Source organism: Meleagris gallopavo, chromosome 13 (genome assembly GCF_905368555.1).
Source record: "Meleagris gallopavo chromosome 13, MGAL_WU_HG_1.1, whole genome shotgun sequence".
In the NCBI taxonomy this organism is placed as follows: domain Eukaryota; kingdom Metazoa; phylum Chordata; class Aves; order Galliformes; family Phasianidae; genus Meleagris; species Meleagris gallopavo.
In genome coordinates this window covers 9,826,771-9,853,844 of record NC_139416.1, presented here as the reverse complement: position 1 = coordinate 9,853,844, position 27,074 = coordinate 9,826,771, and the positions used below count along the sequence as shown (strand labels likewise).

General features: G+C 41.8%; 2 protein-coding genes and 1 long non-coding RNA gene across 5 annotated transcripts in view; 2 read left to right on the top strand and 1 right to left on the bottom strand.

Moving 5' to 3' along the window:
* PEPD (peptidase D) overlaps positions 1 to 27,074 on the top strand; it is a 172,620-nt gene that overhangs the window by 30,315 nt on the left and 115,231 nt on the right. The window contains exon 1 of one of the 3 annotated variants that reach the window (XM_085234519.1): positions 22,949 to 23,055. The exons of the other annotated variants lie outside the window; for them this stretch is intronic. Within the exon in view, the coding sequence (XP_085090645.1) occupies positions 23,039 to 23,055 (17 nt within the window). The 5' untranslated portion in view covers positions 22,949 to 23,038. Of the gene's footprint in view, positions 1 to 22,948; positions 23,056 to 27,074 lie in introns of those variants that run through there. 3 annotated transcript variants of the gene reach the window in all.
* On the top strand, positions 211 to 22,391 carry LOC109369754 (uncharacterized). The gene is made up of 8 exons (XM_085234534.1): positions 211 to 783; positions 4,859 to 4,924; positions 11,257 to 11,352; positions 11,984 to 12,178; positions 19,439 to 19,558; positions 19,731 to 19,778; positions 20,711 to 20,859; positions 22,251 to 22,391. The coding sequence occupies exons 2-7, from the start codon at positions 4,878 to 4,880 to the stop codon at positions 20,715 to 20,717; spliced, it is 513 nt and encodes a 170-aa protein (XP_085090660.1). The 5' UTR covers positions 211 to 783; positions 4,859 to 4,877; the 3' UTR covers positions 20,718 to 20,859; positions 22,251 to 22,391.
* Positions 15,707 to 26,533, bottom strand: LOC146543486 (uncharacterized). Its single transcript, XR_014886022.1, has 3 exons — positions 26,205 to 26,533; positions 23,625 to 23,693; positions 15,707 to 16,986 (listed from the first exon to the last, which is right to left on the bottom strand). It is a non-coding gene; the product is annotated as an uncharacterized LOC146543486 (long non-coding RNA).

Genomic DNA, 27,074 nt, shown 5'->3' with positions numbered 1-27,074 from the left:
TTCAATGATCCTTTGTCACTGGTTAAGATCAAAAAGGTTTGTAACCACTGAAATGGGAGGAAGAAAAAGCTTCTTGATATTTCAGAGAGCATTTAGGTATTGTATTGTTTAGTTAACGTGTTTTGACAGATGTCGTTTCAAGATGCATAAAAATCTAAAAAAAAAACCAAATATAAACCTCATCTGAGGTTTATATCCAGCTGAGGATTGGAATTTAAATTTACTTCTCACTGAATGGCACTACTGTGTTGTTCCATGAAGCCAGTGGAAAGGCATAGCTGTAACAGTGCCTGGATTTAAGACACTGTATACCAGGTGGACTTGCATGGAGTGATCAGAATACTAAGTGTCACCAGTGGTTTACAGTGAGACTGAGAGATTATTTGTTTTAGGAAGAAAGATGAGTAGGCCTGGTGTAAGAACATGAGGAATGTCTGATTGGGGGACATACGGTGTACGGCCATCATATTTCACTATGATTAAACAGTATCAAATGTAAAAGTTGGATTGCTCATTCTGATTATGCTGTTGCTCCCTGTGTCTCACAGCAAGTAAATCTGTGCCTCTGGCTGAGCAGTAGCTGGGGGTTACATTTTGGCCTTTGGAGCATATTTTATCACTTGTTGCCCTTCTCAGATTCCTTTATTTTAAATAGGGCCTGTGTGTGAGAACAATCAGTCTGAGCTTTGATCCACATCAGGATTTGATGCACCGTCACTGTGATCTCTGCCATGCAGAACTGAAGGCTTTAAAAAGGATGTGGCACAATCTTCACTAATTTTGGTAAGCTTTGTGCCTTTGGTAAGGTTTGTGCTACTGTTTGATTTGCAGCATCTTGCAAGCTTCTGCTTGTAGTGTCTGAAGTACTTGGTTTCGGGGGTGAATCCTTGGGGACCTCACCTGTTGCTGAAGCTTCAGCTTCTGCGCTGATACTCACCTTGCTCCCTGCAGAGAAGAGGTGATGTGCAGCCATGTGACTTACATAGGAATTCATTATTTTCAGGCTTCCATAAGCAGAGTGGACTTCCTAGCATGAAGCAAACAGAAGCAGTAAAATGGGAGGTTTGGCCTTCTCACACATCCCTCCTTATGGGCCAGCAGGGCTCTTTGGAAGGCTGACTGGCCTTGGCTGCAGTTGCGTGCTGCTGATATGTGCTTTTGGCAGAAAACTGCACTTGGAAAAGCAGACACAACTGCTGATTTGGATGTAGTTACACTTCCTTACACTTGCAGTGGGTTTGATCCACAACTTTGTAGCATCATTCAGGTTCCTGCTGCTTTGCTGTGTCTGCTGTGTTCTGAGGCCACCCACATGCAGGGACCATGCTGTTGCCACTCGGTGCTTTTGGTAGTCTTGTCAGTTAGGGTGTTTGTTTTTTCTCCCATGTACACCTCAGCAACTAGTAGCATGATGCTCAGCTTTATCAAGCCAACAGTAAAGGAACTGAATGCTACAAGAACAGCAGGAAAAATACAGCAAAAATACTGGGGATTAAGTGAACATGCATCTTATCTCACCAGCAGAGTGTTCACTGACATGTCTTTACAGAAAGAATTTTATGGATTCTGATTTTAGAGAGTAACATTAAAAATAAACACAAAGTGTTAAGCTCCTAGAATTTCAGTCACTGGAATACTTCAGGCTCTGGCAGTGTGCAATTATACCCTTGTTCCCAAGACTGTAGTGGGTAATTTGGTATTCTTAAGGTAAAAGAGCAGTGGTCCTGATGGGTGGAATCAGTGTTGCCGCTGGTAATGTAAGTCCTCTCCTTGCTGCTGAGGATGAGGTGCTCGCTGCTGTTGTTCCTAATGGAGAAGGATGAGATGTCCCTGAGGCTCTGATTCCTGTGCTCCTGGTCCTCTGTAATTCTCAGTGAAGAGGAAAGACTTGAGCAAGAAAACATAAACTACACGGAGCTGTGTGGTGCAGTTGATATGCCTGAGGGACAGGAGGCCATCCGGAGAGACCTAGACAGGCTCATGCAGTGGGCCGAGGAGAACTTCATGAGGCTCAACAAAGGCAGATGCAAGGTCTTGCACCTGGGTCATGGCAATCCCTGCCATCTGTACAAGCTGGGGAACGTAACGATGCAGCACAGCCCTGCCAAAAAGGACTTTATACTTCTGGTGGTTGGCAGGCTGGACGTGAGCCAGCAATGTGTCCTCACAGCCCACAGAGCCAACTGTATCCTGAGTGCATCAAACAAAGCGTGGTCAGCAGGTCAAGGGAGGCAATCCTGCTCCTCTGCTCTGCACTGGTGAGGCCTCACCTGGAGTACTGAATCCGGGTGTGGAGTCCTCAGTACAGGAGAGACATGTACTTGTTGGATCACATCTAGAAGAGGGCCAAAAAAAGACCCAAGGGATGGAACACCTCTCCTATGAAGATAGGCTGAGAGAGCTGGGGCTTTCAGACTGGAGGAGAGAAGGCTTCAGGGAGACCTGAGAAGCCTGTCAGTATTCAGAGAAGCTAGAAAAGAAGGGGACAGACTCTTGAATAAGGTCTTTTTGATAGGACAAGGGGAAATGATTTCAAACTAAAACAGAGGAGATTTATATAAGAAAAAAAAATTTAAGGGTGGTGAACCACTGGCACAGGTTGTCCAGAGAGGAGGTGGATGCCCATCCTTGGAGAACCCAAGGTCAGCCTGGACCAGGCTCTGAGCACCTAATGGAGCTGTAGGTGTCCCTGTTCATTAGGGAGGATTAGATGGCCTTCCAACTCAAACAATTCTATAACTCTATGAAAAAGGTAAAAATATTGTTTATACATTATATATATTCATATATATATACATATATTTTTTAAAAAATTGATCTAATACATATTCATTGAGTCTATTCAGTAGTCATTTATGCTGCTCTGTAAACTGAAAATAAAGATGGGAAGGAGGAAGGTGAATCATTTTACACCTTATTCCAAATAAATCAAAGGAGTCACATCAGTTTTTTGTCAAATATGAATCGAGCAATTTTTTGGCCTTCTGTGGCAGTATATCAGAGCACTACACCTAATTTACATTACCTTAGCTCACCAATGCATCTTGTCTGGACCTTGAAATTATGTAGGCCAAATTATTAAGCTGCTCAGATTCTTCATGACTTTGTTTGCTCATTTTGAATGTGTATTGCTAGACATCCAAACAGATGTATGTCACTGCTGGTTTTACTCCTGAAGGGTTTACCTTATACCCTTGGCAGATCCTTCACAGCAAGCTGCTGAACAATAATTTCTGTTAATATCTTCTCATTTACTTCCATTAACTGTAGATGATGCCTTAAAGATCTCTATTCCTTTACCTGCTTGTTATCCACTTTGTTTTAGTAAACGTTCCTGAGAACTTAAAAATCTTGTTCAGGTTTATCAGTGGCTAATTATTACTAGAAATAGCTTTTCAGAATTCATTTGTATGTTTAGTTGGTATGTTCTGCCTTATTCGTAAGAGTTCGTGTGTGCTCTAATTTGAGAAAAAGACTTTGATTCTTTAATCTGTACCCAAATGCTAGCATACTAACTGACAGCATCTCCTTGCTTTTCTTTCCATTTTAATATACACAGCATTAAGAGCCAAACCAGACAAAATTACTCATTGGCTCCTTAATTGTTAGCTTTGGTAAAAGCTTTGCTGAACAAGAATGGAAGGTTTTAGCTAGTTATCAGTGGTGGTACTGCAGAAATTCTGGAAGATGGCATTTCTTATCTCCAGTGCCTCAGACAAGCATGAGGGAGGGCATGAGATGTAGAGATGCCAGGAATCTCAGGGAGCAGAGATGGGCAGAGGGTACAGAAAGGGAATATATACAGATTTGGTGAGGAATACTGGAATATAGAAATAGAAAGGAAACTTTGAGAAAATAGAGAATTCTTTCTAATACTCTGTACCCATGGTATTATCCTCTTTAGAGACAGTTTCTTTTTTCACTTGGCTTTCTCAGAATTTAGACCCATGTACATGTAATATTTGATGACTTAGGCAGAAATAAGTCTATTTTAAAAGCTAATCTTTGCATTACACATTGAATCCATTAATAGAATCTCTTCTACTTTAATGAAAAACCTTAGTGAATGGATTAAACAAGAACAACTTATATCATAAATTTGACTGAGGCAGTTGCCTAAAAGTTAGCATGAATATGTCGCAGTAAATACTGCCCCAATCAAATAAATAGTAATGCTCAGTAGAACTATTCAAAGGACTTAGTATGAGTAAAAGTGTACTTTTAGAGACGGAAGTGTATTCTGCATTATATGGCATTTTGTGTGCCATCGTAAGGGACAATATTTCCACACCACTTAACAGACACTTCATGTCTTTCTGTGTTGCAGGACAGAAGAGTAACTCCTACTTAAGCATCATACTGAGACCAAGAATTTATGGCTTGTTTTTAAGACAAAAAAATGTGGTTCTTCTATGGAAGAAATGTGGAACTAAGACATAAAGTAAATCCTCTGTAACTTACACAACTACATACATGCTTCCATGTATTCCGTCCTCAGAAGGAACTACTAAAGAATGTATTACCACAGTTTTTGTGGTTGTTGCATGTATAGGAAAAGAAAAAAAGAAAAAAGAAAAAAAGGGCATGATCCTATCTTCATGGAGTCTTTGCAATGTGAAAGAGCAGTAGTTTAGAATGAAATCCTCTATTGTAAAAGAGAATGATTGTCAAACAGATTGAAATAATTGGGTCAGGGCTGTGATTACAGTGAAGTTCTGCTTTGCTAGTAAAGGTAGTATTTTATTCTCCAAAATTCAAAAATCTTGGACTTGTAACAGAAATGAACAAACAGAACAGCCAGTGTAGTAAATCTAAACCTACTCTATGAGTCATTTTTCTATTTTATTTTCTTTCCCAGGGTTCACTGGGCTGTACAAATGTTGCCTTGTTGTCACTACTGCAGCCAATACATTTTTCCTGCTTGGTAAGAGAACAAGCCTTTTCCACTTGCTTTGAGCATGCTGTTCTCACAGGTAAAATTATTATTTATTTATAGGACAAATGGGAAGCTACTTAGGGGAGATCAAGTATGTAGAATGCAATGGCAGGGTTTTCTTTCACATCACAAATGGAAGTGATTCACTGTCATCCCTCATTTGGAAGATCCTCTGTGTTGTGGATGTCCTAACCCATCTATCCCCACGCAGTGTATCCTGGCCTGTGTTGTCGCGGCTACCCATGCTTATACACAAACTCTGTTCAAACAGAGCCTAAACAATCACAACCAGAGATGGAGAAAAATTCTCTTTTCATCACAAGATGAATTTGTGCTCACATTTCTCTTGTTCACTGCAGAAGCTTTTTGCTCAAATGCAGTAATATGGAATCAAATATCAAAAGAGCTGCAGCTTTCAAGTTGGGTTGAAAAGACAGATTTTTTCCAGAGGAGGGGTATCCTGTAGCAGACTGGGTGAATTAAGGAAACAGGGACCCCCAGGCACTTTGGTCCTTCTTCTTGATTGCTCTAACACTCGTGATAGTGACCAGAAAATACTGACTTACCATCTATCAGCTGGCTGCTGCTACTTTCCCTCTCCCTGCTGAAGTAGAAGCAGCAGATGGGAAGTATATCAATACAAAAAAAAAAAGATTCAAGCTTTCTGCTCCCCCACTCCACCTACCCTATAGATGTTTCCCAGCCCATGGCCCGTGGATTCCCAATTTTTGATGGAAAACACAGGCTGATCTTGAAATGTGACAATGATTCAGAGGGAGGAGAGACTGTCAGATGGCTCTGCTTTGTACCTTCTTGAGTTTGCAGGATAACACTTTGTGACTTGCCAAACATTTATCATTTTCCCCAACCTTTGTGCTATGTTAAACTTACAAGTTAAACTTATAGCCTTTTGGCCTCATTTGTCCGCAGAAGTAACAAGATGATGCAACACTGTGGAGGGAGAGTGAAGAAAATGTATGTTTTTTGTATGCACTAGTGCAAAGGAGGAGAGAAAATGGGGGTGGGGTGTTGTGGAAAAAAAAGAATCTCATGAAGAGTATAAGTAGCAGAACTGGAAACACCCCCTCACTACCCACAGTGAGCATCTCATTCCTCTGAGAGTCTGCCTGGAGGAGTCTTAAATCCATGAGAAACCAGAAGGAAGTATTTATTCTTATGATCATCATCCAAAGCAGAATTATAGCTGGAATTCATAAACATTTGAGGTATAGTGTTTACTAGAACACAAATTCAAATGGCACTTTCTTCCCTAATTTTCTTTGCTCTCTTCCTCCTATTGCAGTGTAAAACTGCAGAGCAATTCCACTGGGGGAAGGTGGGCCACTAATCTTCATGCAGAGAGACAGCAGGATGTGCTGTGCTCTCAGATCTGTGTTTCATCGTCCTCCTCTGTCCTCCTTATGGAATCTCTTCAAAGCTTCCACAGAGAAAATTGTAACCATGTTGTTGTTCACTTTTCACACTCTGAGAGTGGGATAATGTCATATCATGAGATTTTTTTTGTGTGTCATTTTACACTTACATAAAAGACTAAACAGTAATAGGACTGTAAATACCTGTTTTGTGACCTTAGTAGAAGCTTTCTGGTTTATGGAACTATTAATTTTCTTGTATGATAATCTGTGCAAATATCATACATATAGAAGAATGGAAATTAGAAATTTGTAGTTGGGAGCTCTGATTTTGCCAGGTTGAAGAGATAATTCAGCACAGAAAACATGTCAGTAATAGGCTGTTGGAGCATGTGTCACTTTTGCATAGAAACTCAGTTTAAGCATGTAATTTACATATTCTGATAGAATTCTCAACTAGGCTTTTAAAATTATAGTCCTAAACTTTGAAGTGATGCTTCAGCATTTCCAAGTTCAAATCTATTTAGCAGAACAGCGTGGATCTATCACCAGCAGGCTGAGAATACAGCTCACTTCAGCTTTGGTTCCCAGCATTGTGTGTTCTTAACAGAAGTCTCTTTGTGTCATTGGCAGAAAGAGAAGTCAGGCTCCAGAGAAATCTGCAGCCCAGTGCTCAGCTCAGATGCTGCCCTGCTGCAGCCGAGTGGATTCTGCACAGGGTCCTACAGCCACATGGTAGTGCCTCAGATTTACCTCCAGCAGTCATCCCTACACCCTGCAGGTCCTCTTGTCTCCCTTATTTGTGCCTTTCCATGATTTTGGTACCTATGCAGCAAGACAACACACAAAATGAAGTGTTCTGTTCCCAAGGACAATTAATTTTTTGCATAGCCCAGTTTTTTGTCCATATTCCAGAGGAAAAAAAAACATCTATGTGCAGTTCTTTAATGATCACATTCAGGAGATCAGTTGCAGTTGCAGCAGGAGACCAGAGGTTTGATGTTGGCAATTGCCTGAACACTTAACTACACTTAGTATGTTGGATATGATGCTCTTTATAAATAAATCAAAAACTACGTATCCATTGGCTTAACATTCTGAAATCTATACAGCTTTTCAGTATGAGTTTATCTCAGATTCTTCTTAATGAGAAGACTGCCATAATAACTTGCCCTATAATACAGCATGAGTGCACATAATTCAGTATTTGCTAATGTTTCAGATACAGATGTCTCAAACATGCTTCTTTGTTCAGAGACATCCAAACTTTGGCTCAGGCATAATGGCATTTGCTATATATTTGCAGGCAAATTAATGTCTAGTCAGGAATGCATCTAAGCATTGCTTTGCATGCAATTGTATGCACAGAATTTTTGTTTTCTCAAGAGAGAAATGTGCGAACATGCAGACTAGGTAAGAATAATTAAATCTTTTATGTCTGTTCCTATTTTAACAGTTCTCCAGTGCTGCTGCAGTGGCTACAAGGGCAAAGCTGCTTTTGCTACAGAGCATATCTAAATGGAAATAGAGCTAGTTACAAGAATAGGTACTGTGCTGCAGATGCCAGCTCTGGTCAGAATAATAGCTTTAATATGAGAACGCATGCTTTCTCAACAGCTCCTGCTATGCTTTTGGTAGCTTGACAAGGACTGTAGGCATTGAGAGCGAATTCCTTTTTCTATCCAGAAACACCATTCAAATGAAAATCGCAACAAACACAACAGATATTATTTAAAATAATTGAGCATGCTTTAAGAGGAGAACCTGACCTTAATAAAGCATTGATCATAGTCACATTTGTCACCTCTAACACAGTCTTTGTTGCAAAGCAGAAACTGTCTCCAAAAGGTCTGGTTTAGGCAATAAAACATGATGAGAAAGTTCCCTATTTTCCAGACTTCACATTTTGTGGGGAAAATTCTATTAAGTCTATATTCAAATGGAAATAAAACAGGAAGAGAGCACTGAAAATAAGCATCATTTTCAATTAGCTAAGACTTCTATAATATTTTAATTAATTTATTTATTTTTTAACAAGACCTGGAGGTAAATCTGCTAGGACTTGAAATTTACAGTTTTCACAAAAAGTAGCTCTACTTTTTTAAAACTCATTCTTCAAAGTATTTTTGATCCGTGGTGTGAGTTGAAACCTTTTGTGGTAAGCAGGTATTTGATTGCATTTGTTATCACTGGGAGCAATATGTCAGGAGAATCAGTGCAGTAGGTGGGCTTAGCTCCGGGCAGATGATGGCTGCCCTGAGTAGCTGTGGTGCTGCAGGTGTGCAGGCAACAGCTGACAACTTTCTGCCCCTGCTAGGCACAGCAGTGAGCTCTTTTCTTGTCAGTGCCTCCTGAAGCCACGGTTACCAGGTCTTAGAGGTAAATAAAGCACTGCCATCTGTGCACGTGTGCATCCCTTACCTCTCCATTAGTTAATGATGAGAAATGGTAGCAGTGCATGGCCCGGCCATCAGAACACCCTTATGTCACCTGCAAGTTCTCCTGTTCACTTTAACACAGGTCTGTCATGTTACTGCTCAGAAACAGCAAGAAATTACTGCCAACTGAGTACAGCTGAAATGTTTTTTTTCCAGATATGAGGGCATTTAGGCAGGGTTTTCAGACACGTGGGCTCAAGGTAGGCCCCAGTTAGTGTATGTGGGGACACGCTGGGCTTAGAGCAGGAGGCCGTGTCTGCAAGGAGCTTGTTGCTACAAGTCGTCCATACAAAAATGCTGTCCATTTGATTTTGATTTTTTTTTTTTTTTTCTTGTGAGTGGTGTTGGCCAGAAGGCAAGGGAGTGCTTCACCTCAAAAAGGGTTTGAGCTCAACTTTTTGGCTGAAGCACGTAAGATTGGGATCTTCTTGTGAGCTGGTGTTTTCCAGTTATCTACCTCTCAGCAGGTTTCATACTTGACTATTTTTTAACAAATAAACGCCATGCTCAACTTCAAGCTCCCAAAGTTAGCATGTGGGAGGTAAGCTGTTCTCCATTCCCCACAAAGGCTTGCTCTGGGCTCTGGCACGACTGTGGCGCGAGGGCTCTGCAGACCCCACCACCAGTCTGTCAGGAGACTTCTCAGTTTCAATGGATGCTGTTGAATAGCATAAACCTTCCTTTGTTTGCAAATGCCCTAAGTTTGGAAATCACATTCTGTTTTTGTGAAAAGCAGATCAACATTTAATTCTTCTTAATCATCTCTGTAAGTGAACAAAAGGACAGCACGCTGTAGATAAAAGAGTCTGGTGAGTGTGATCTTTCTTGTTGGCTATGAGAGCAGATTTAATATTACCTTTCATTAAGGTTTCACAGCACAGGCCTGTGACAGCAATGCCCAATCATTCTATGACCAGTATTGATTGTTCCAGGACAACACAAGGTAGGAGCTGTTGCAAATACTTCGATCATTTCACTTCTTCACAGCATATACATGGCTTTTATGAAGACTTCAGAAAATCCAAAATAAATAGTTTCAATCGAAGGCACATGGGTGAGAGAGACAGCCATGGCTGTATGCATGTAGGCGAGAACAGAAGTTCTGCACCTGGTGTGGGGAGGCTTCTGTGTTCCTATCACCCATCCCATCTGTTTATCAATATTATGATCACTCAGGAAAAACTTTGCATTTTTAAACCCTCAGTTTTGATTTTCATAGTTTTGTCAGCAATTTATATATGATTGGCAGAACTTTGGATGTGAAAGCCTCTCGGAAGCCCAGAAACATTAGATTCAATCATGAGATTTTATAACTGCTGCATCTGGATCCGTTTCGCTTGCTGCCGAATGCTGAGACACTGGGGATTCCCACTTGCATCTTGCTGTGCTAACATGGTGTCTAAAAATATCTTACATAAAGAGCTACACTGTGTTTGGGTACTTCCCATACATTTTGTGTTAACCTGATTCCACATATGGTCTTCATGAAGAGCACAAATACTGCCAGATGTATAGTCATGAATCCTGCATTTGCAAGGTGGATACAAACAGCTGAATTAGCACTGCTCAGTGAGTGAGCTGGTCTACTTGCTTCCATGTGCTCCTGCTTGCTGTAAGTGGGGAGTCATCTGCAGCAGCCTAAACTCTCTGGGTGGAATATCCTGATTTAGTCTTGACTCTTCCATGTGATAGCAGAGGTTTGACACTGCATGTCTCAGAACACCCTTAATTATATTACTCTTCCACAGCTCGCTACTGGTATAATGAAAATATTTTTTCATTTCAGTGATTGAAGTCTGTGACATCTAACCAGTGACTCAGACAATAAAACTGCCGGTCCTTTTATCTTTCCATTATTCCTTAAGCAATCTGATTCTGTATTTTTCATTTCGTATGTACATTGGCTGAAAACCTTAACAATATTACAACTGTAAGTTTTATCCATTTTGTGAGGTAGATTGCTCCAGTGCCTTTCCAAATAATAGATATTTCTTCTTCAGGTTCTTTGCTTGAAGACTTTAAGTCTTCATATATCTGCAATTACCATCTGTTAATCCAAGAGTATAATCAATCTAACACCTCCATTGTATTAGAAATGATTTTTATGCTTCTTCTAATTTAATCTCATCTGCAAAATTTGAATTGTAGCTTTCAACTCCATCAGTCATGTCATTTGTATATATGACAGTACAGTGGAAAGATTGAGTTCAAAAGTTCAGGCATGTAACTTCTTTCTAAGTTCTTGCTGGGTTACACGTTACTTACGCTTTCTGCTTAGCCTTTCTCTTAAAAACCCACTTTGAAATTCTGTGCTACTTTTTTTTTCCCCCCCCTCTAAGAATGATTGATTTTTAGGAACAGTTTGTGGTCTTTTGTGATTTTGTTTTGTTTGTATTTTGTTTTGGTTTCTGTATTTCTCTCCAGAAGAATAACACTGTGGTTCAATTCTCAGAAATGTAATCTCTGATTTGGAAATGCTGTGATGTACTGTGTTACTATTTCTTCCCAGGGATGCTGTCTGGTTGCTTTCAAATCAATATTCAGTGTGGTTTGACTTCCTGCTTAAGAGAGGGCCGAGCTATTCAGGATCAGGAGAAAGTATCAGGTGGGTCTGGAGTGAGCTGGAGTCATCTCAGCCATAGAAATAATCCCTGTGGAGCACAAATAATATTGATTTAATTATTGAACTGGTAGAAAGTGCCCAATTTTAAAGAACAGTCTGAATATTCTTGTGATTGCAGCATCTGAAATACACAGCAGCATTAGAATTAAAATTGTCATACGTATATTTCACAGCCTCCTGGTAATAGAAGAAATTTTGATACAAGGGTCAGCAAAAGCCTTGGGAGTCTTTAAGTGAACTTCAATCATTTTGGGATCAGGTCCTGAAAAAGGTGGATAGAAGTAACCACGGTGTCAGCTTGGTATTTCTGGGGTAAAGAGCCAGGATGGAAGAAAGCAAGACAAAATTCTCTAACTGCTATCTCTCCAGTGCTGTATGGATAGGTATATTCATAGAATGTGATTTAAAATATTGCTGTAGCATTTGAAACAGTTGGTATTCTTATATTCTATCTCCAAGATATTAATCTCCAATTCAGTGAGCCTAAAAATGTTCACTTGGAGATTTTGATAATTAGATTTTTTGAAGAATTTAACATAAGTAAATAGCGTCTATTGCCTATCTTTTATATGAGTTTCCTCATCTGAATTAATCTTTCTTTATCTGAGGCCAGCTCACTGCTCCCTTTGGAGTCTACACATTCTTGGGAGGAACCATCTAACCATCTGCTGACACATTTGGTTCAATACAGGGGAATACATGGAACATCCCTGAGCCCCTTTCATCTGCAGGTAATGCAGCAGTCTCATACCAGGTGCTTCACTGGAGGCCTCCGGACACCTACACAGTGCTTATTGCTTTTTCCCAGGTTTGTAAGGAACGGTTAAAGTCAGATTAAAGTTTGGCTAAGATCACACAGCTTCAGCCAGAAAAGCAATGATATTCATGTTCCATTTCCTGGGAGCAGCTGGGAATGCCTGTTTGAACAGAAAATACTGTCTGTGCAAAAGCCATCTCCCGCATGGGGTTGGCTGAGAGCTGTTTTGCTGCCATCAAATGCTCTCCAAGAGGGGAGGATGGGAAGGAGGGAGGCACACTGCCTGTTTGCAGTTTCCTAGCCAGGTGTAAATGCTGCCTTGTTTGAGGGAGAGGTCTGGGGAAAAGGAAAGGACTCTCCTAAGTTGCTGAGGAATTGAGACTACATTTGACAGCATGTGAATCAAAGGCTATGTCTCTCCACATTCCCATTGGTTTTGCTGAAGTCACTGGAACCTCTCAAGGACCCAGCTGGCTGCTCAGGCACAACGAATTGCCTGAACAGGATTGAACCCAGATGGTTATATTTGAAATTGTCTTTAAAATGATTCATACATTTTCTGAATGTCCATCATGTTAGAAGAAATCTAGTGTCTTTATCAAATCTATTCTTTTGTGTGATCCTGGGTTCAGAAGAGAGCTTGTTAAACTTTTATTTGTGCTGCTCATACCATCAAGGTTACTTATCATTGTTGCACAAGAAAAGGAAACATATCAAATGAAAAAATCAGTTTTATCTTTGGCAAATGCCTGTATTTTGTCTTTGTGTGATATGTTGTCATTCATCATCTAACCTTGGGGAAATCACGGGCACTCTTACGATGTAAGAGGCCAATAAAAAAAGAAAATGATTTCAGTAAAATTGTAGCTAGGGATATGTAAAAGAGAAAAGCCCCTGGGTAATAAAAATTACCCATGCATAATGACTGTGAGTGCATTGAGAAGACATGCTGTATACAGCGTGCTGTACCAACTCACATACAGGACGTCCCTATCACCAGGCTCAGATTTACATTGGTGAAAGGAAAAGAAAAAGAAAGTCGGGGTCAAACCCAAAGCAAAAGGCTAAAAAGCCAAGTACTCAGTAACTGCTCCTGTGTCTTTACCTATCTCTTTTGCCTCTTTGTTAGAGCTGTCTCTTTTGATCTTGCCTTTCTCATCATTGCCTTTGCTACAGAATTGGGCTCCGTTCCAAGGTCGAGGTCTGCTCCTGCTGAACGTCTCCCATATCCTTCCCCTCTTAGTCAGGCTGCATCATTAGAGCCTGGAAGGTTTGACAGTGCCTTTGGCAATGGTATTCCTCATTCTTTCTTCAGTGCACTTTTGTGACTACTTCTCTTCAGTTAACATTTGGATAATATTTTTTACTGTCATCCCCTTTAGTCTTGGTAGGCACAGCTTTAGGAGACTTCTTAATGTACAGATCCTTGTTCTTCACTTTACTTTTTTGAAGACCTAACCCTGATCATGCCTTAGTAATGACGCATGGTCCTAAATACTCCGAAAAAAAGCAGCCTTTTGCAAGAAACTGCTTTCCTCAGCAAGTTCTGTTTTGACAGATTGCTGTCTCAGCAAGCAGTGTTACTTGTGGTAGAGATTTAAAGTGTACTGGGTGTTTTTATTTTATATTTTACATTTTTTGTTTATTGCACTTTTTAAACTTGCTGACTCTCATACTGGTGGGAAGAAGGAATCTAAAAATAAATCTAAGATTAGGATTAGGTCAGTAGGTTAGTTTAGTGGGGCCGTGGCTTTCCTTGCAGCCAGAAGTTATCACACCATGAGCACTTGACTGCCTTGAGCAATTAATTGCCTGTCCCGCTTGTCTGGCCAGCTCCTAACAAGCGAGAGGGACATGAATAAAACAAGCAACTGCTGATCAGAAGTTATTACAAATAAGGGCTTTTCTTCCGCCAGCTAGCCTGGCTGATGTCACTGAGGTCTCTGAACTTTGGCTCTGAAGTTAAGAAAGTCTTCCACAAGCAGTCAGCAGAGCTCTCACAGCACATAAAGTTCTCTGCAGATAAAAAAGCCCAGATATAATATAATCCATCCTTTTCTTCTACTGCACTTCACCCCAGTGACTCTTTACTAATAGGAGTCTCCTTCTTTTCCATGTGACATTTTCCATTTGCAGTGACATAAAGGATGCACAGTGAGGGCCAGACCCTTCCCCACAGCCATTGTATTTGCTAGCTCACTGCCTCCCCGTTGTCCACCACTGCAGATTGAAGCTCCCTGTCTCCATCTCTGCAGACTGTCACAGCTCCTATTGTGAGCTACTGTGAGTTTTCTCTATGAATCAAACTGCTGCTGAATCAAGTCCTTTGTATCTCCTTATTCTGGTTTTAAAAGAGTTTTGCTAATCCTGTTGGCACAAACATTGAAGCCAAGAAGCTGGGCAAGTGAATCCACAATGATCTGGGTGCTGCTGTAGCTGACTTCCTCTGGTACAAAGCTAGGTGGTTTCAAATCAGCTGGGGTGTCAAAATGCTGCAGCGCAGTCATTTCTGTGCCTGAAACAGACATGCCCAGAGAGCCTGAATTAGTAACAACTTGGCTGATTTTATTCCAGCTGCACCAGCGGTTTGTTTATGTGGAGAGTCAAACAGCAAACACCCACAGAGCTGTTAACTCTGCAAATCTTCAGTAAGTATTTTCTAAACTACTGCTGACAAATTTCTGACGAGGCCTTAATCTCTGTGCAATCTATTGGGTGTTGTCAAAGCAGCATTAGTCAGCTGTCATCAGGCAGGCGTTGCGGGTGTGACTCAGAGGTTTGCATTCCCGTACTCACTGCAGAAAAGCCACGTTGGGAAAACCTCCCACAGAGCCTGAGCCCCTGCCGAGCTGGGGACCTTGCGTGGGATGTGAAGCTGAGGTCTGTGCCTGCAGAGGTTTCTCCTCTGCAGTTTACACCTGGAAACAAGTGAGAATCACCTCTCTTTTCATTCTTGGGATAGCAGCAAATGCTATTGCTTTTCTGCCACTGTTCAGTAGAACGCAAAGGGTGATGCTGTGAAGAGAAATGGCTGCTGCACAGTTAAGGCGTGCAATTAGTAGTAAGTAAAACAGTGAATAAAGTCAGGCCCTAAATGAGCGCTGCTGTGTTTAATACTGGAGCTGTTCCAGTTATCACGTGCCTGGTACATCCTGCTACTCAGGGTAAGGCCTCAATCGCTTCCTTGGAAGGGGAGAGGGCAGGGAGGAGCGCAGGCTGCGCACCACAGCCTGCCCATGTGCAGGGACAGCGCCTGCACTTTGCTGCTTGGCATCACTTCTCTCCTCAAACTCAGTAAGAACCCATGTTATTTTCTGAAGCCAAATTCTTTATCTCTGACCCTCCTCTGATGCCAGTCTGGACTAGAAGAGTTGTTGCTGTCAGCGGTAAAGGTAGTAAAAAAATTACCACATCCTTTGAAAAAGAAAAGAAAGGAAAACAAAAAATCACCTCTCCTGCCAGCATAAAAAGCAAGGACACCAGGCAACAGTTCAAACAGAGCCCCTGCATACAAACAAACAAAGATGCCTGTCAGGGCTTAGGGGAAAAAAAAAGGGCACAGCTGTAGCACCACATTAATTAAATTGTATGAGCCTTTTTATTTTCAAGGATGCAGACAGATGCCACCTGAAACACGGGATGCTTGGAAGTGACACACACACAATTAAGCCACACACGTTCTTTGAGCTCCCTTTCAGAATCTCCATAGCACAGATTGAATTAACACTACAAACGCCAAGTGAAAGTGTTCTCACAACATCTTAAACTTGTACAGAACTAAGAGATAGATGAGTGAATTTTAGTTTTTGAATGAGCAAATTAGTATCTCCCCAAAATTACTTCTATGTTTGAGACTGTGAAGTTAAAGTCAGACAATTAAACTTGAAGTTGCAGATTAGGAAGTAAAGGAAGGTGATTGTGGTTATTATTTTTGATGTTGAATTTTATTGAGCCTAATTCTCATGCAGCTATTTGTAAATATCCATGCCCAGAATAAGCTGTGCAGGGTGGTTGCCAGTGAGAGCAGCAGCTGTGCCCAGAACTCAGCAGGTATGCCTTCTGGGAAGGGAGGCTGTCTCTCTGAAATAAACACAGTCTTGTGCTCTTATCAAATTGGTGCTCTTTGAAAAATGTCTCTAAATATGACCTGTTTTTTAAATAAATGCTAGTCAGTTGATTCATTAAAAGGCAAAGAGGCATAGTGCAGATAGGATGTGCTTTGTACATCTGGCACAGTTTCCAGTGCCTGAGAGAAAGGCTGTATTTTGTCTTTGGGGATAGAGCAATTCTGTAGAATAGCTATTTTTTACAGTTCAAAAGATAATTGAATTCCCTAATTCACAAGCTCTCATTTTTTATCTTCTCTGTCTTCTAGCATATTCTTGCCCAATCTTCATTCCCCCCCGGCTGCCATGTTAAAGTGTTCTCATGGGAATGGAGTTGAGGTACTGGGGAGCAAAATTGGGCTCCAAACTGAAACATTGCTGTAGTCATAGGGCATAAAATATGATTAGATAATCTGATAGGCCAATTGCTTAGTACTTTGTTCTTAAGTTGAATCCAGGAGCCAGGCGGGTTAATCTGATACAGAGGACACAAGATGAGCAGTTTGCATGGACAGGGAGTCGTAGATCTCTGCTTCAGCGGTTGGCACTGAGGATGAACTCTCGTGTTTCAGTCAGAAACAGCTGCAGGAAGCAGTCTGTGCGCTGTGGCAGATGTGGCCCCATGGCAGCACTGCAGCCCTTCTGCTGTCGCAGCCCCACACAATGGGATGATGTGAGTTGGGCAGAGCTGAAGAATGAATGGGCTGCTCCACCCATAAGAGGGCAGCAGTAACAGAAGCAGGTCTTTCTTTCCTGGCAAGGAGAGTAGGACTGATTAAAGTAGAAAAAGAAAGTATTATTCATGCAAAATCTGAAAGAATGTATTCACTAATTTCAGATTAGCTGCCTCTCTTAGTAGTCAGGTCTAATCTGTCTGTGCAAGAGAGCAATTTCTTCATCATCAACAAAATGTACATCTTGATAAACCACCGGCTTAAAATTTTAATGCAGTACCTCAGCATGGAAAACAGTTTCCATATAAACAGCAGATAATTAAAGAGGATTTTTCTTACAAAAAAAAGTGGGAAATCTGACTTAAGTGTGAAGATATGAATCATAATCTGCAAAAACCTGGAGGCATTAATCTCTTGAGAAAATATTTACATAAGCATATTATAAGTTTGTTTCAGGATTTGTTACACATTGGGTGGGGAGTATATTATGCAGACAGTAATGAAAGAAAAATTAAGATTTGTAAACGTGTTCTGTATTATAACTGTACAGTGTATTGCTAGAGTTCAGGTAAATTTGTGGTAAAAAGGGAACTTGTGTGGGAAATGATACCTTCCCCTTGTACAAATGGACAGATATTCATAAGTGCTGGCTGGACAATTAATTTTCTGTCACAGCGTGTGGTGACTTCACCTGCTTCTTCCCACACTCACTCAGGAGGCAGTGCAAAGCCCCTCCGCCTGCCGATGGTGACACCTCAGGTTTGCCCCTCAAAGCAAGGCCAACTTGCCACTGCTCTGCAGAGAAGGCTGAAAATGAGAAGTGCTGAGAGAATAAACTGTGGGTAATGTGAAGTCATTTTTTATTTAGATGTGTCTACAGTAACATTTGTAACACTGTTAGGGTAACAGCTGCATTCATGTCTGACAGCCAGTTTTGTAAAATACTTACTTGAGATAAACAAAGATGTCTGTACTAATTGGTAACAAGAAAAAAAAGAAAGCAGAGGGTAGTGGCTTGTGCCTCACGCCTGGCACTTAGCTGTTACTGACCCATGCTGACATCACATAGCACAGTTTTCATGTAGGTAGCATAAGAGAGCACAGCTTAGAAAAACAAAGACAGAGGCTCAGGACATATGGTTGTGTGCACTATGCAAAGGGCACAAAGACAAATGTAAATGATGTCTTCATGGCTATGGGTGAGCAAAAAAGCCAATATATGAACAGACTGAAAATCATCCAGAAGTCTTCTTTCACTGAAACAAAACAATATGTTGCAATACCCCAAAACTGATTCTTTCAAGCTGCCAGAGACAATAGAGAAACATTACTGAGATGATCAAGTTGGCCACTGATCCCTAAGAAAACAAAACAAAACAAAAAAAACAAACCCCCACCAAAAAGAAGTCTTCTGTGCAGTTTTGCTAGTGCTGTTGTAATACGTGCTTTATGAGGGAAGATTGTGGCAATAACTTATAGACACAGAGAGCACACTGATTTAAATGGAACAATTTAAGGAACAGCAAAAAAAAAAAAAAAGTTATCTCCAAATAAAATCATAATAATTTATAAAAATCAGTCAAGGTATTGCGAAGTTACCTTGGACTGGCCAAACCTCAGTGGGCACATTTTGATTATACTGGATTTTCTTACAATGAAATGAAAGTCAACAGGGAGAATAATGAGGCGCTGTAATGCTTTACCTTTCTTGTCTTTTATAATAATTTAGTTCAAGCAGGCTTTGGGAAAATCACACTTTTATTTCAAGATCCAAAAAAATCAATATAGCAGTATACATTTAGTGCTTGAGGGAAAATTTACTCAAAATTGTTTCATAATGAAAATGCCAAAGGCAGATGCTTTTGTTCAATCTGTTACTTTGAAGGGACCTTGTAATCTCAATTCCAAGTTAAAGACTTATGGCTGTTGTATCAAACAGAAGCAGAACAAGTACCTCTGCAAGTGAGGAAATGTTAGGGATGTGTGTACAGTAATTCAATTAAAAACAAAATAAAATAAACCAAACAGTATTAGCACATTTTAGCACAGGAAACCATAAGTAATTTGGACTAACTGCTGACTGTACAATACATAAAATACTTTCACTAGTTTATCTACAAGCTTTATCTGTTGTTCTTTGCTTAACCAGTGCCTTTCCATCTGCGTGAACAAGGTCATGGAGCATCTCAGCCAGCAATGCTCTAGCTTCCAAAAATTTGGGGGAATAATCAATGGAAAACAGATCAAGCTGATCTACGGAAAAAATTGTGCACAGATAAATCAGCATTTCCTTTTAATTTTTGTGATGGCGTGTATGAAACTGAATTTCTTTAGATACTTAGGAGGTAGCCAAAACTTGTACTGAAATAATATATTCAAGTAAGGATCTTAGACCTTGTTCCCCAGTTCATGCTATGACAATAGTGGGTCAAGTTTTCTTACTACAATACGATGTTCTCATTGCTGCCCTGTGCCCCTCATGGCAGCCCCAGATGATCAGGTCTCTCACCAACTACTTTTTCCCAAAGCAGGAGAGAAGCTGAAGCACTGTGCAGCAGTCAGAATGTATTTACCTCTTCCTCTGACACTTGGCCAGAGCTGGAGGGCAGAAAGGAGAGGAGATGCTCATGTAGCACATGCTGTCATTACAGGTACAGTGTCCTTTCATTTTTCCTAGTTTGTACCTGGACTGCATCTGCCCTTGCTAAAGTTGAATTTTCATCTACTGTACCATAAAACTGGGGAACATTTATAACAACAGTTATATAAATTTCACATTATGAAAATAAATTTATAAACCTAACATCATTTCTTTTCATATAGTGCAGTAGAAGCTATGAGTACGCTCAGTGATGCTGCTGAGACACTAAGGTGAGCTCTAAGATCCTTCCTGAACAGCAGAAAAAAAACCTTAGATAACAGGGATGAACAGCAATGCACAGAAAAGTGAAAAATCCTGGTACCAATATATCAGTGCTGTTTTTTGTCTAAGTGTGAAGTGACCAGTTGTTACAGGAACATTTCCGTTAATATTTCTAAAGACTTTTCTGCCAAGTGTAAAAAAAATGAGACATCTTAAATCATTACAATAAGAGTAAAAAGAGCTTATCATAGAATCATAGAATGGTTTGGTTTGGAAGGGATCCCAAGGATCATCAAGTTCCAACCCCTCCTGCCACAGGCAGGCCACCAACTTCCAGATCTGGTCTAGTATCACGCAGCGTAGTTAGTTTTGGCTAACTGGCAAAGCCTGGAGAGAGGTAAGGTCCTACGAGATGAAAGAGCTACTAAAGAGTCATTGTTTTAAAATACTTTGAACAAAGTCAGAAATCTACTAGGCTGGGCAGGGCTGGGCTGGCCGGGCAGAAGAGCTGCATTTGTTGACTCACAGCAGTGCGCTCAGAACAGGCAGTACCTCCTCTCTGCTGACATTTACTGATGTTGCTGTACTGTTGTGCGTTAGGCAAACGTGCTGGGACACAAGGGACCCTCATGGTTCCTCCTTCCCCTGGAGACCCGAACGTGCTCCTGAGCAGAGGGTGCAGATTGGGCAGAAAAGGGGTGCAGCTCTGCAAACTGGAGCTGGAAGGAGATACACAACTGAATCCCAGTGGCAAGGGAAAGGGAATCTTCCTAGGGATCCTCAGGGATTGTCTGCAGCTTGATATAATTCAGAGAGACACTGCCTGGACTCCGAGCAAGACTGCAGAATGGCTGTTCCTCCCCCATTAGCTCTTCAAGGACACAACATACTGGGGCATATGGCACTTATGTTCAAATCTTTGTTTTGTCTCATTCTGCAGATTATAATTTTCCCTATTTAAGAAGTACATCATTATTCTCATGTACACCCAAACTGCTGTGGCAATTTTGAAGATACCAAAAATGCAAAATCAGGCCTTCGATGTGAGAGAGAACGTTCTTTACCATGCAGGAGAACTGCTAGTGGGAGGTACGTAACAGTAAAGATCATTTTAATCTTGTTATAGAGGAAAATGCTCTAAACAAATCTCTGAGATATTAAGGTCTACTATTGCATTATCTCAGTTACAGAGTAAAAAGCAGCAGAAAGAAAAAAATCAGAATTATCTGTTTGCTATAAAGCTGGTCCTGCAGCCAGTCTGTTCTCAGTGTAATTTCTATGGTTAGCTTTTCAACTGGCTGCCTGTACAACTACCTTGCAAATGAGTTTAATTTGTGCATATAGTAGGAGTTTCATTCTGTTGTGTCACGAGACAGAAAAACAACATGTTTTAGGTAACAAACAGTATATATATTTTTTTTCCCTAAGGAATGAAGAAATAGAGTCTTATTTTCACTGAGATTTAATATGATACAGGTAACTCTTCTAACTCTTGCAGTTGTTTTGGGAAAGAGTAAAATAGCCAAGGGTAAGAGATGAGGAAAATAAAATAAACTGAAGTAAGAGACCTAGAAAACCTGTTTTAGAAAGTAGATACAAGAAGGCAGGAAACCTTTTCTCTAAGGAAGACAAGAGGTACCAGAAGCCATTCGTTACATTTTTTGGAAGTATAGGAAAACTGATAGGTTGGGGCTTGAACTGATGATGAAGTACGTGGTGAAGGTCTGTGGCTAGGCATGGGCAAATTGTATGCACCTGTGCTCCCCTCTTGACCAGAAGAGTTGGATCCAAGGTGGAGCCACTCTGGGCTCCAATAAAGGCCAGCCACTGGAGGGAGAGCATCTCTCAGACCTAAGTTGCTTCCTGAGAAAAAGTGCTGTATTGCCAGAAAACCCCTTCACCAGCTGGGTGAGTTCTATCCTTTTTGTATATGACTGTTGGTCTACCTGCAAGTAGTTTGCCTGGTATTGCCAAGAACCTGTCAGAAGCAATTTTGCTTCTTTGTGAGAGCAGGAAAACTATCTTGAGGGCTTCCTTTTTTTTTTCTCCTCTATATTTCTGTCAGAAGAAAAGGAGGCAGTGAGCTTCCCTGTCTTCTTCCTCTCTGCCTAAGTTTACACAGAAAGGATCCCCTCTAGGGATTCACAATAATGCAATATTTTACTTCAGTTCGCATTAAAAATCTTCTTCAGTGTTTACATCAACAAAAGGAAGTTCCTTGCAACTGAACAGCCTATCAATGATAATATCTGCAATGGGCCTGGCTCTGTTTATCTGAAGCAAAAATAAGTATTTGTTTCATGACAAATGGGAAGTCCACGGAAGAAACTTCATTATATATTTTGTAGTAAGGTTCTGTGACCCTTGGGCATAAAACCATAAAGCGCTGGAGATGACTACTTGACTTTTCCAATTTTCTTATTATACACACTCCTCTCCAGACTTTCTGCAATCAGTCTTTGTCTTTGATTGCTCTGCAGTTTCCGACTCCATTTCAGAGCCAGCTGTGCAGGAATAGCTGTGTTTTTCTCCTCCAACCTAGTGGTCAATTTCACCAACTGAAGAAAGCTTTTAACTATGCATTTCTTAATGTGTACAAATCTGTTAAAATAAATATGAACTTCAGGCTCTGTGTGAAGTATTTTGTGATCCTCTGTACATGTCTGCAACCTTCCTATTTCTCGACCTCTGAAACGTTAAAAATTGCTGGTCAGTAATGAGGTGAAGAGCTCTGACATCCTTGAACCCATGGCTGCAATATGATCCATTTAGCTTTCCATCTGTTTCTTACGAATGGAAAAGCACAATTATATGCATACCAAACGTGTAAAATTGAATATTTACGTGTCCGAATAGTTGAGAAGTTCAATTGATGAACTGTGTACTCAGGTTGTGTGTCAGCAGGAGCGCAGTTCGGAGCACTGAAGTGAGTCGGGCTGAGCGCGGTGTGCCGCGTAGGAGGCGGCCGTGAATCGCCTTGGTTTTAAAATCGCTCCTCGTGCCGATGGTCCGGGCGCCCCGCGGACACGTCAGGCACTGAGGGAAGCCCGGCGGGGCACGAGCGGTGCCCCGGGACTGGAGACCGCGTGCCGCCTGCTTTTTAACAAAGTGATTTAATGTTTATTTCTGTAATTTCCCCCGCTTCGCATCGCCTCGTCTCGCTCAGTTCCCGCCTTCTCGCCCCTCGGAGGAGCCGCCCCGCCCCGCGCCTCCTCGGCGGCCCGCCCGGCCCCGCCGTCACGTGACAGCCGAAGTCCGGCGAGGCAACATGGCCGCGGCGGCGGGGTAAGCGTCGCTGCTCGGCCGCGGGCGCCACCCGGCACCGTGAGGGCGGCGCGGGGGAGCCGCGCCGTGCCCGGGCCGGAGAGGCCCGCGGGGTTCGGGGATCTTCGCCGGGCGGCTCGGGCGGGGCCAGCTCCTGCCCCGAGCTGTGGGAGGTCGGGCCCCGCGCGCTGAGGGCGAGCCGCTCCCTGGCGCAACCGCCGCGGGAGAGCTGTACAGGGCTGCGCGGACCGGGCGGCCCGCCAGTCTGCGGCGTGCTGCGGAGCTGCCGCGGGAAGGCGGCGCTGCGGGTTGCCTGGCGGGGAGCTGCTCTTCGTGCAGGTGAACTCGGCTGGCTTGTCAGCGTTTTGAGTCCGTTCCATTAGAAACGTACCGGAACGGGGGGGACTTCTCATGGTCGCCAGAGGTCCCCGGGGACTGAGCTCTTAATTTCATTGCCCGTTTGTTGTGGGAACGGTATAAAAACTGGCCAGAGTTCAGGCTGCCGTTGATGGTTCTGTCTGTTGCTCAAGGCAAACAAATAAGGCCCAGTTAAATAAATGTCAACTGCTGGAAAAGTAGTGGTTTCTTACCTTCACTGAGAACTGGATCCTGTCTTTGTGATCTCAGCAGAACAAATGTGGCAAGTCCTGGGTGGTGTTCTGGAAAGGGAGAGAGGATGGAATTCTTGGTTATCAGAGCGTTCTGGTTGCCACACCAAAGCAGAACCAAACATTGAATTGATCATACAGTAATGAAATAGAATCCCTCTGAAAATAATAAAACCCTTCTGGAATAAGCTTCTAAAGCCAACGGTTCCAAGCAAAAAAAGAAGTGTCCTTTAAAGAAGCAGATGTACTTTAATGTTTTCAGCTACCTATTACTTCCAGTATAGTAAAATAAAGGAGGTCTTACATGGTCTTTTGACTAAGTGATCGTAAAAAGGTATGTAGCAGGCAGCAGGGCAGCTGCTGTGCGGGGCTTTTACTGGACTGAGGAATGGTTCTGGGGCAGGCTGCTAAAAAATGAGGGAGCTGAGTTCAGGTGCAAGGAACCCTGATTGTTGTGTAGTTACAGAAGCGTGCACAGGTTCAAAGTTGCATGTTCCCCAAAGCAGTGCTTACATTAAATACCCTGCATTCCGAATTGTCCAATGTATAGCTCTGCATGACATTGGGAGATGAGTTTGTGGCAGTAGGCCCCAGGGCGCCTGTGTCAGGAGAAGAATCGGCCCTTGGAGGAGCAGCCAGGTATCGCACTAGTTGTCATAGTGGTGTTTGTGTCTTGTGTGATACAGACGAGTGACTGGTCAGAGATCACAAACCAGAACAAAATGCTTGTATCCGTTTAGGGAAAGAACTTTTAAATTGTATAGTTAGGTGGCAAATTCACGGAGTTTTATGTTGATGTAATTGTATCTGTATTTGATACATGTGTGAGGCAGTTATATACTGGTACCCCCACCCAGCTTACTGTGTGTGGTCAGTCCAGAGCATTAATTGACATATGAACAGGGAACCCAGGGAGCTGAGTATGATTTGCAAGGAAGCTCGGCCCAGCCCAGCCCTACCATTTCCTGCAGATGTGGCCATTGGGTCTGGCACGTGAAGCTGTTGTCAGTCTTAACATAGAGACCAAGACTATGCCTATGGAAAAAATGTGCAAATCTTAACCAACTGAATAGAATCAAATGATTAACATTGTGGCATCAAATTCAAGCAGGGAGAGTAGGATCTGTTATATGTATGAGGGAGAACAGTTTTACGATGGGGTTCACTAAAAATTGCAAATAATTCATTTTAAATTATGATGCATTTCAACTTGAGTGTTAAGACAGAATAAAAGGCTCTCTTGAAGTGGTTCATGGAGATTACCAGTGAGAAGTCTTGCCTGACATTGTAATTTCTCCTTCGGTCTCCTTTTGCTTGTCAAAAGTTTTAAGTGCAGTAAAAGAATTACCGGTAAAGGTTGTGCTAAAACCTCTACGTTTTTCGGTTTGTTTTCTTATTAACACACCAAGATCTGAGAGTGACCTGTGGCATAAGGGTATCTGATTATTCTCTTTCCTTTTATACATGCAATAATGTGAGCATGAAGATAGTCAAGGGGTGATCTTACTTGGTTTTTAGCTTCTTCAGTAATGCCAAGTTGCTGAGCCACTGCTTTGCACCTGATAAGTCTTGCTCTTAATTTGCTGAAGGTTTGGTATCTGATTTAAAACTTTCAGTAGTGTTTGCTAGAGTTGTTTAAGCTTGCTTCGTTTTCCTAGAGGCTGGGATACTCCAAAACGAAGGCTTATGCTGTGCTTCCACATTATGATAGTGTTCTGCAGCAGGTACTCTGCAGCCCTTGGAATTATCGCTGCTGTACTGCTGGGTTATTAGGGGTGTGTGGGAAGTAATACAGATAAATGCTTCGGTTTTGTGCACCATCAGCTGCGGTCCTGGGCAGATCATATGAAAACTGGATTAGTAAGAGCAATCTTTCACCTTCTAAAACGACTTGCACTGTTAAATCAAGTAGTTATAAACAAGTAAAATAAAATGTTTTATTAGCTCTTTTATGCTGTGTGCGCAGTGCAAAATTACAGGGTTTACTTTTCTGATGCTGATAATGCCTTTCAGGAGGTTGTTTTATGCAGCTATAAATGAAAGGTTACTTTCCAGATTGCCTATGAAAACTATGTAATAATTAAGGTTTGGAGCTCTGCTTCTCCAGGGTTAAACCCATTGGTGGTTTGTTCCTGTCATTTTAGCACAGTAACAGTTTAATTGTAGCTTTCTGTCATCTCAGCTGGAAGTATATCTGATTTAAAAAAAAAAAAAAAAGCTCATCAGCCATTCAGAAGAATAGCTTCAATAAGTTGAAAGAAGCTGAGGCAGAGGGGCATTTCCATCCTAGGTCTTATTGGTAAAATAGCATTTCTCTGTCTTATGGAAGCTCTAAAGTATAACTTTGGTGTGTTAAAAACGAAGGGAAATAAGAGGAGGAGTACCCTTAGATTCTTTTCTCCTTATCCTTCACACCAAGTCCTCAGTGTTTCTGTAGTTACACTCCAGAAAACGTGAGCGTGGACTATGGCAGATGGGACTGAATCAGCAATATCTTTCTGTAATATTTTAAGCATTAGATTTTGTTAATAGTCTTCTTATTTTAACTTAAAAGCTCATTACCTCTCTTCTCCGAAGGGAGCTTCTGTTGAGTACAATCCTGTAGAAATGTCTTCAGCTCTTTGCAGTGCTTGTGCTGCCTGAGTGCGGCGGGAGGTGGCTGCTGTGCACTGGCCGTGTGTCAGCTCAGCTGAAGCTGCTTCTGTGTGTGCAAGAGTAATGTACATACAGCAGAAACTCACAGACAGTATCCGAGCATGGAGAACTCACTCTATGCCTGCTGTCTCCCATCTTTTCTCTGTGATCTGCTTTTGCTGCTGCAGCACTTCCCAGAAGGCCATAGTGAAGTTTTGCAGGACTTTCACTTCTGTTTTCAGTAACGCAGGACTTGCCTTCTTTCCTTCTCTTTTGCCCTTACTCAGCTGGACTGCGCTGTCATCGCTTTCTGCATCTGCTTTTTGTGTTACTATGTAATGTGCTGCTCTGTGGCCGTAGCTCCAAGGTACCAGTGTGAGCAATGTCTGCTTGAAGCTAGAAGCACTGGTTGTGGATAGCATCTCTTTCCTTTGAGCCCCTAGAATCTTGTTTGTTTAGTAGACAAAAGGAATTTGAATTAAATCAACAAGTGCAGTGTGTCCAAATTGTGCTGGTGTATGGGGCTGCTGAATCACGGCCTGAACCTTTGATTGATCACCTGAGGCGAGCAATGAGTCAGCCATGGGAGCACAGGTGAAGGCAATTCACCTGTGCTGCAGGAAGGGGTGGAGCCTGGCTGCACCTCTCCTAGACCCGTTTAAGAGCTGACTGCCAGTGGGGAAGGATCTCTCTCTGGAGATCCGCTCCATCAGGAGTTCATCTCGTGAGCCCAGGACAGGGTGAGTGACTTTGTCTTATTTCTCTTGTCTTATTTCTCCAATATAAATTCTATTAGTC

Bases quoted from the DNA above. Each gene is read 5' to 3' on its own strand.
- LOC109369754 (XM_085234534.1), top strand. From the start codon at position 4,878: ATGTTGCCTTGTTGTCACTACTGCAGCCAATACATTTTTCCTGCTTG. The intron at 11,353-11,983 runs GTGGGTCTGGAG...ATCTGAGGCCAG, and splicing joins GGATCAGGAGAAAGTATCAG to CTCACTGCTCCCTTTGGAGT. The intron at 12,179-19,438 runs GTTTGTAAGGAA...TTCCCAAAGCAG, and splicing joins TGCTTATTGCTTTTTCCCAG to GAGAGAAGCTGAAGCACTGT.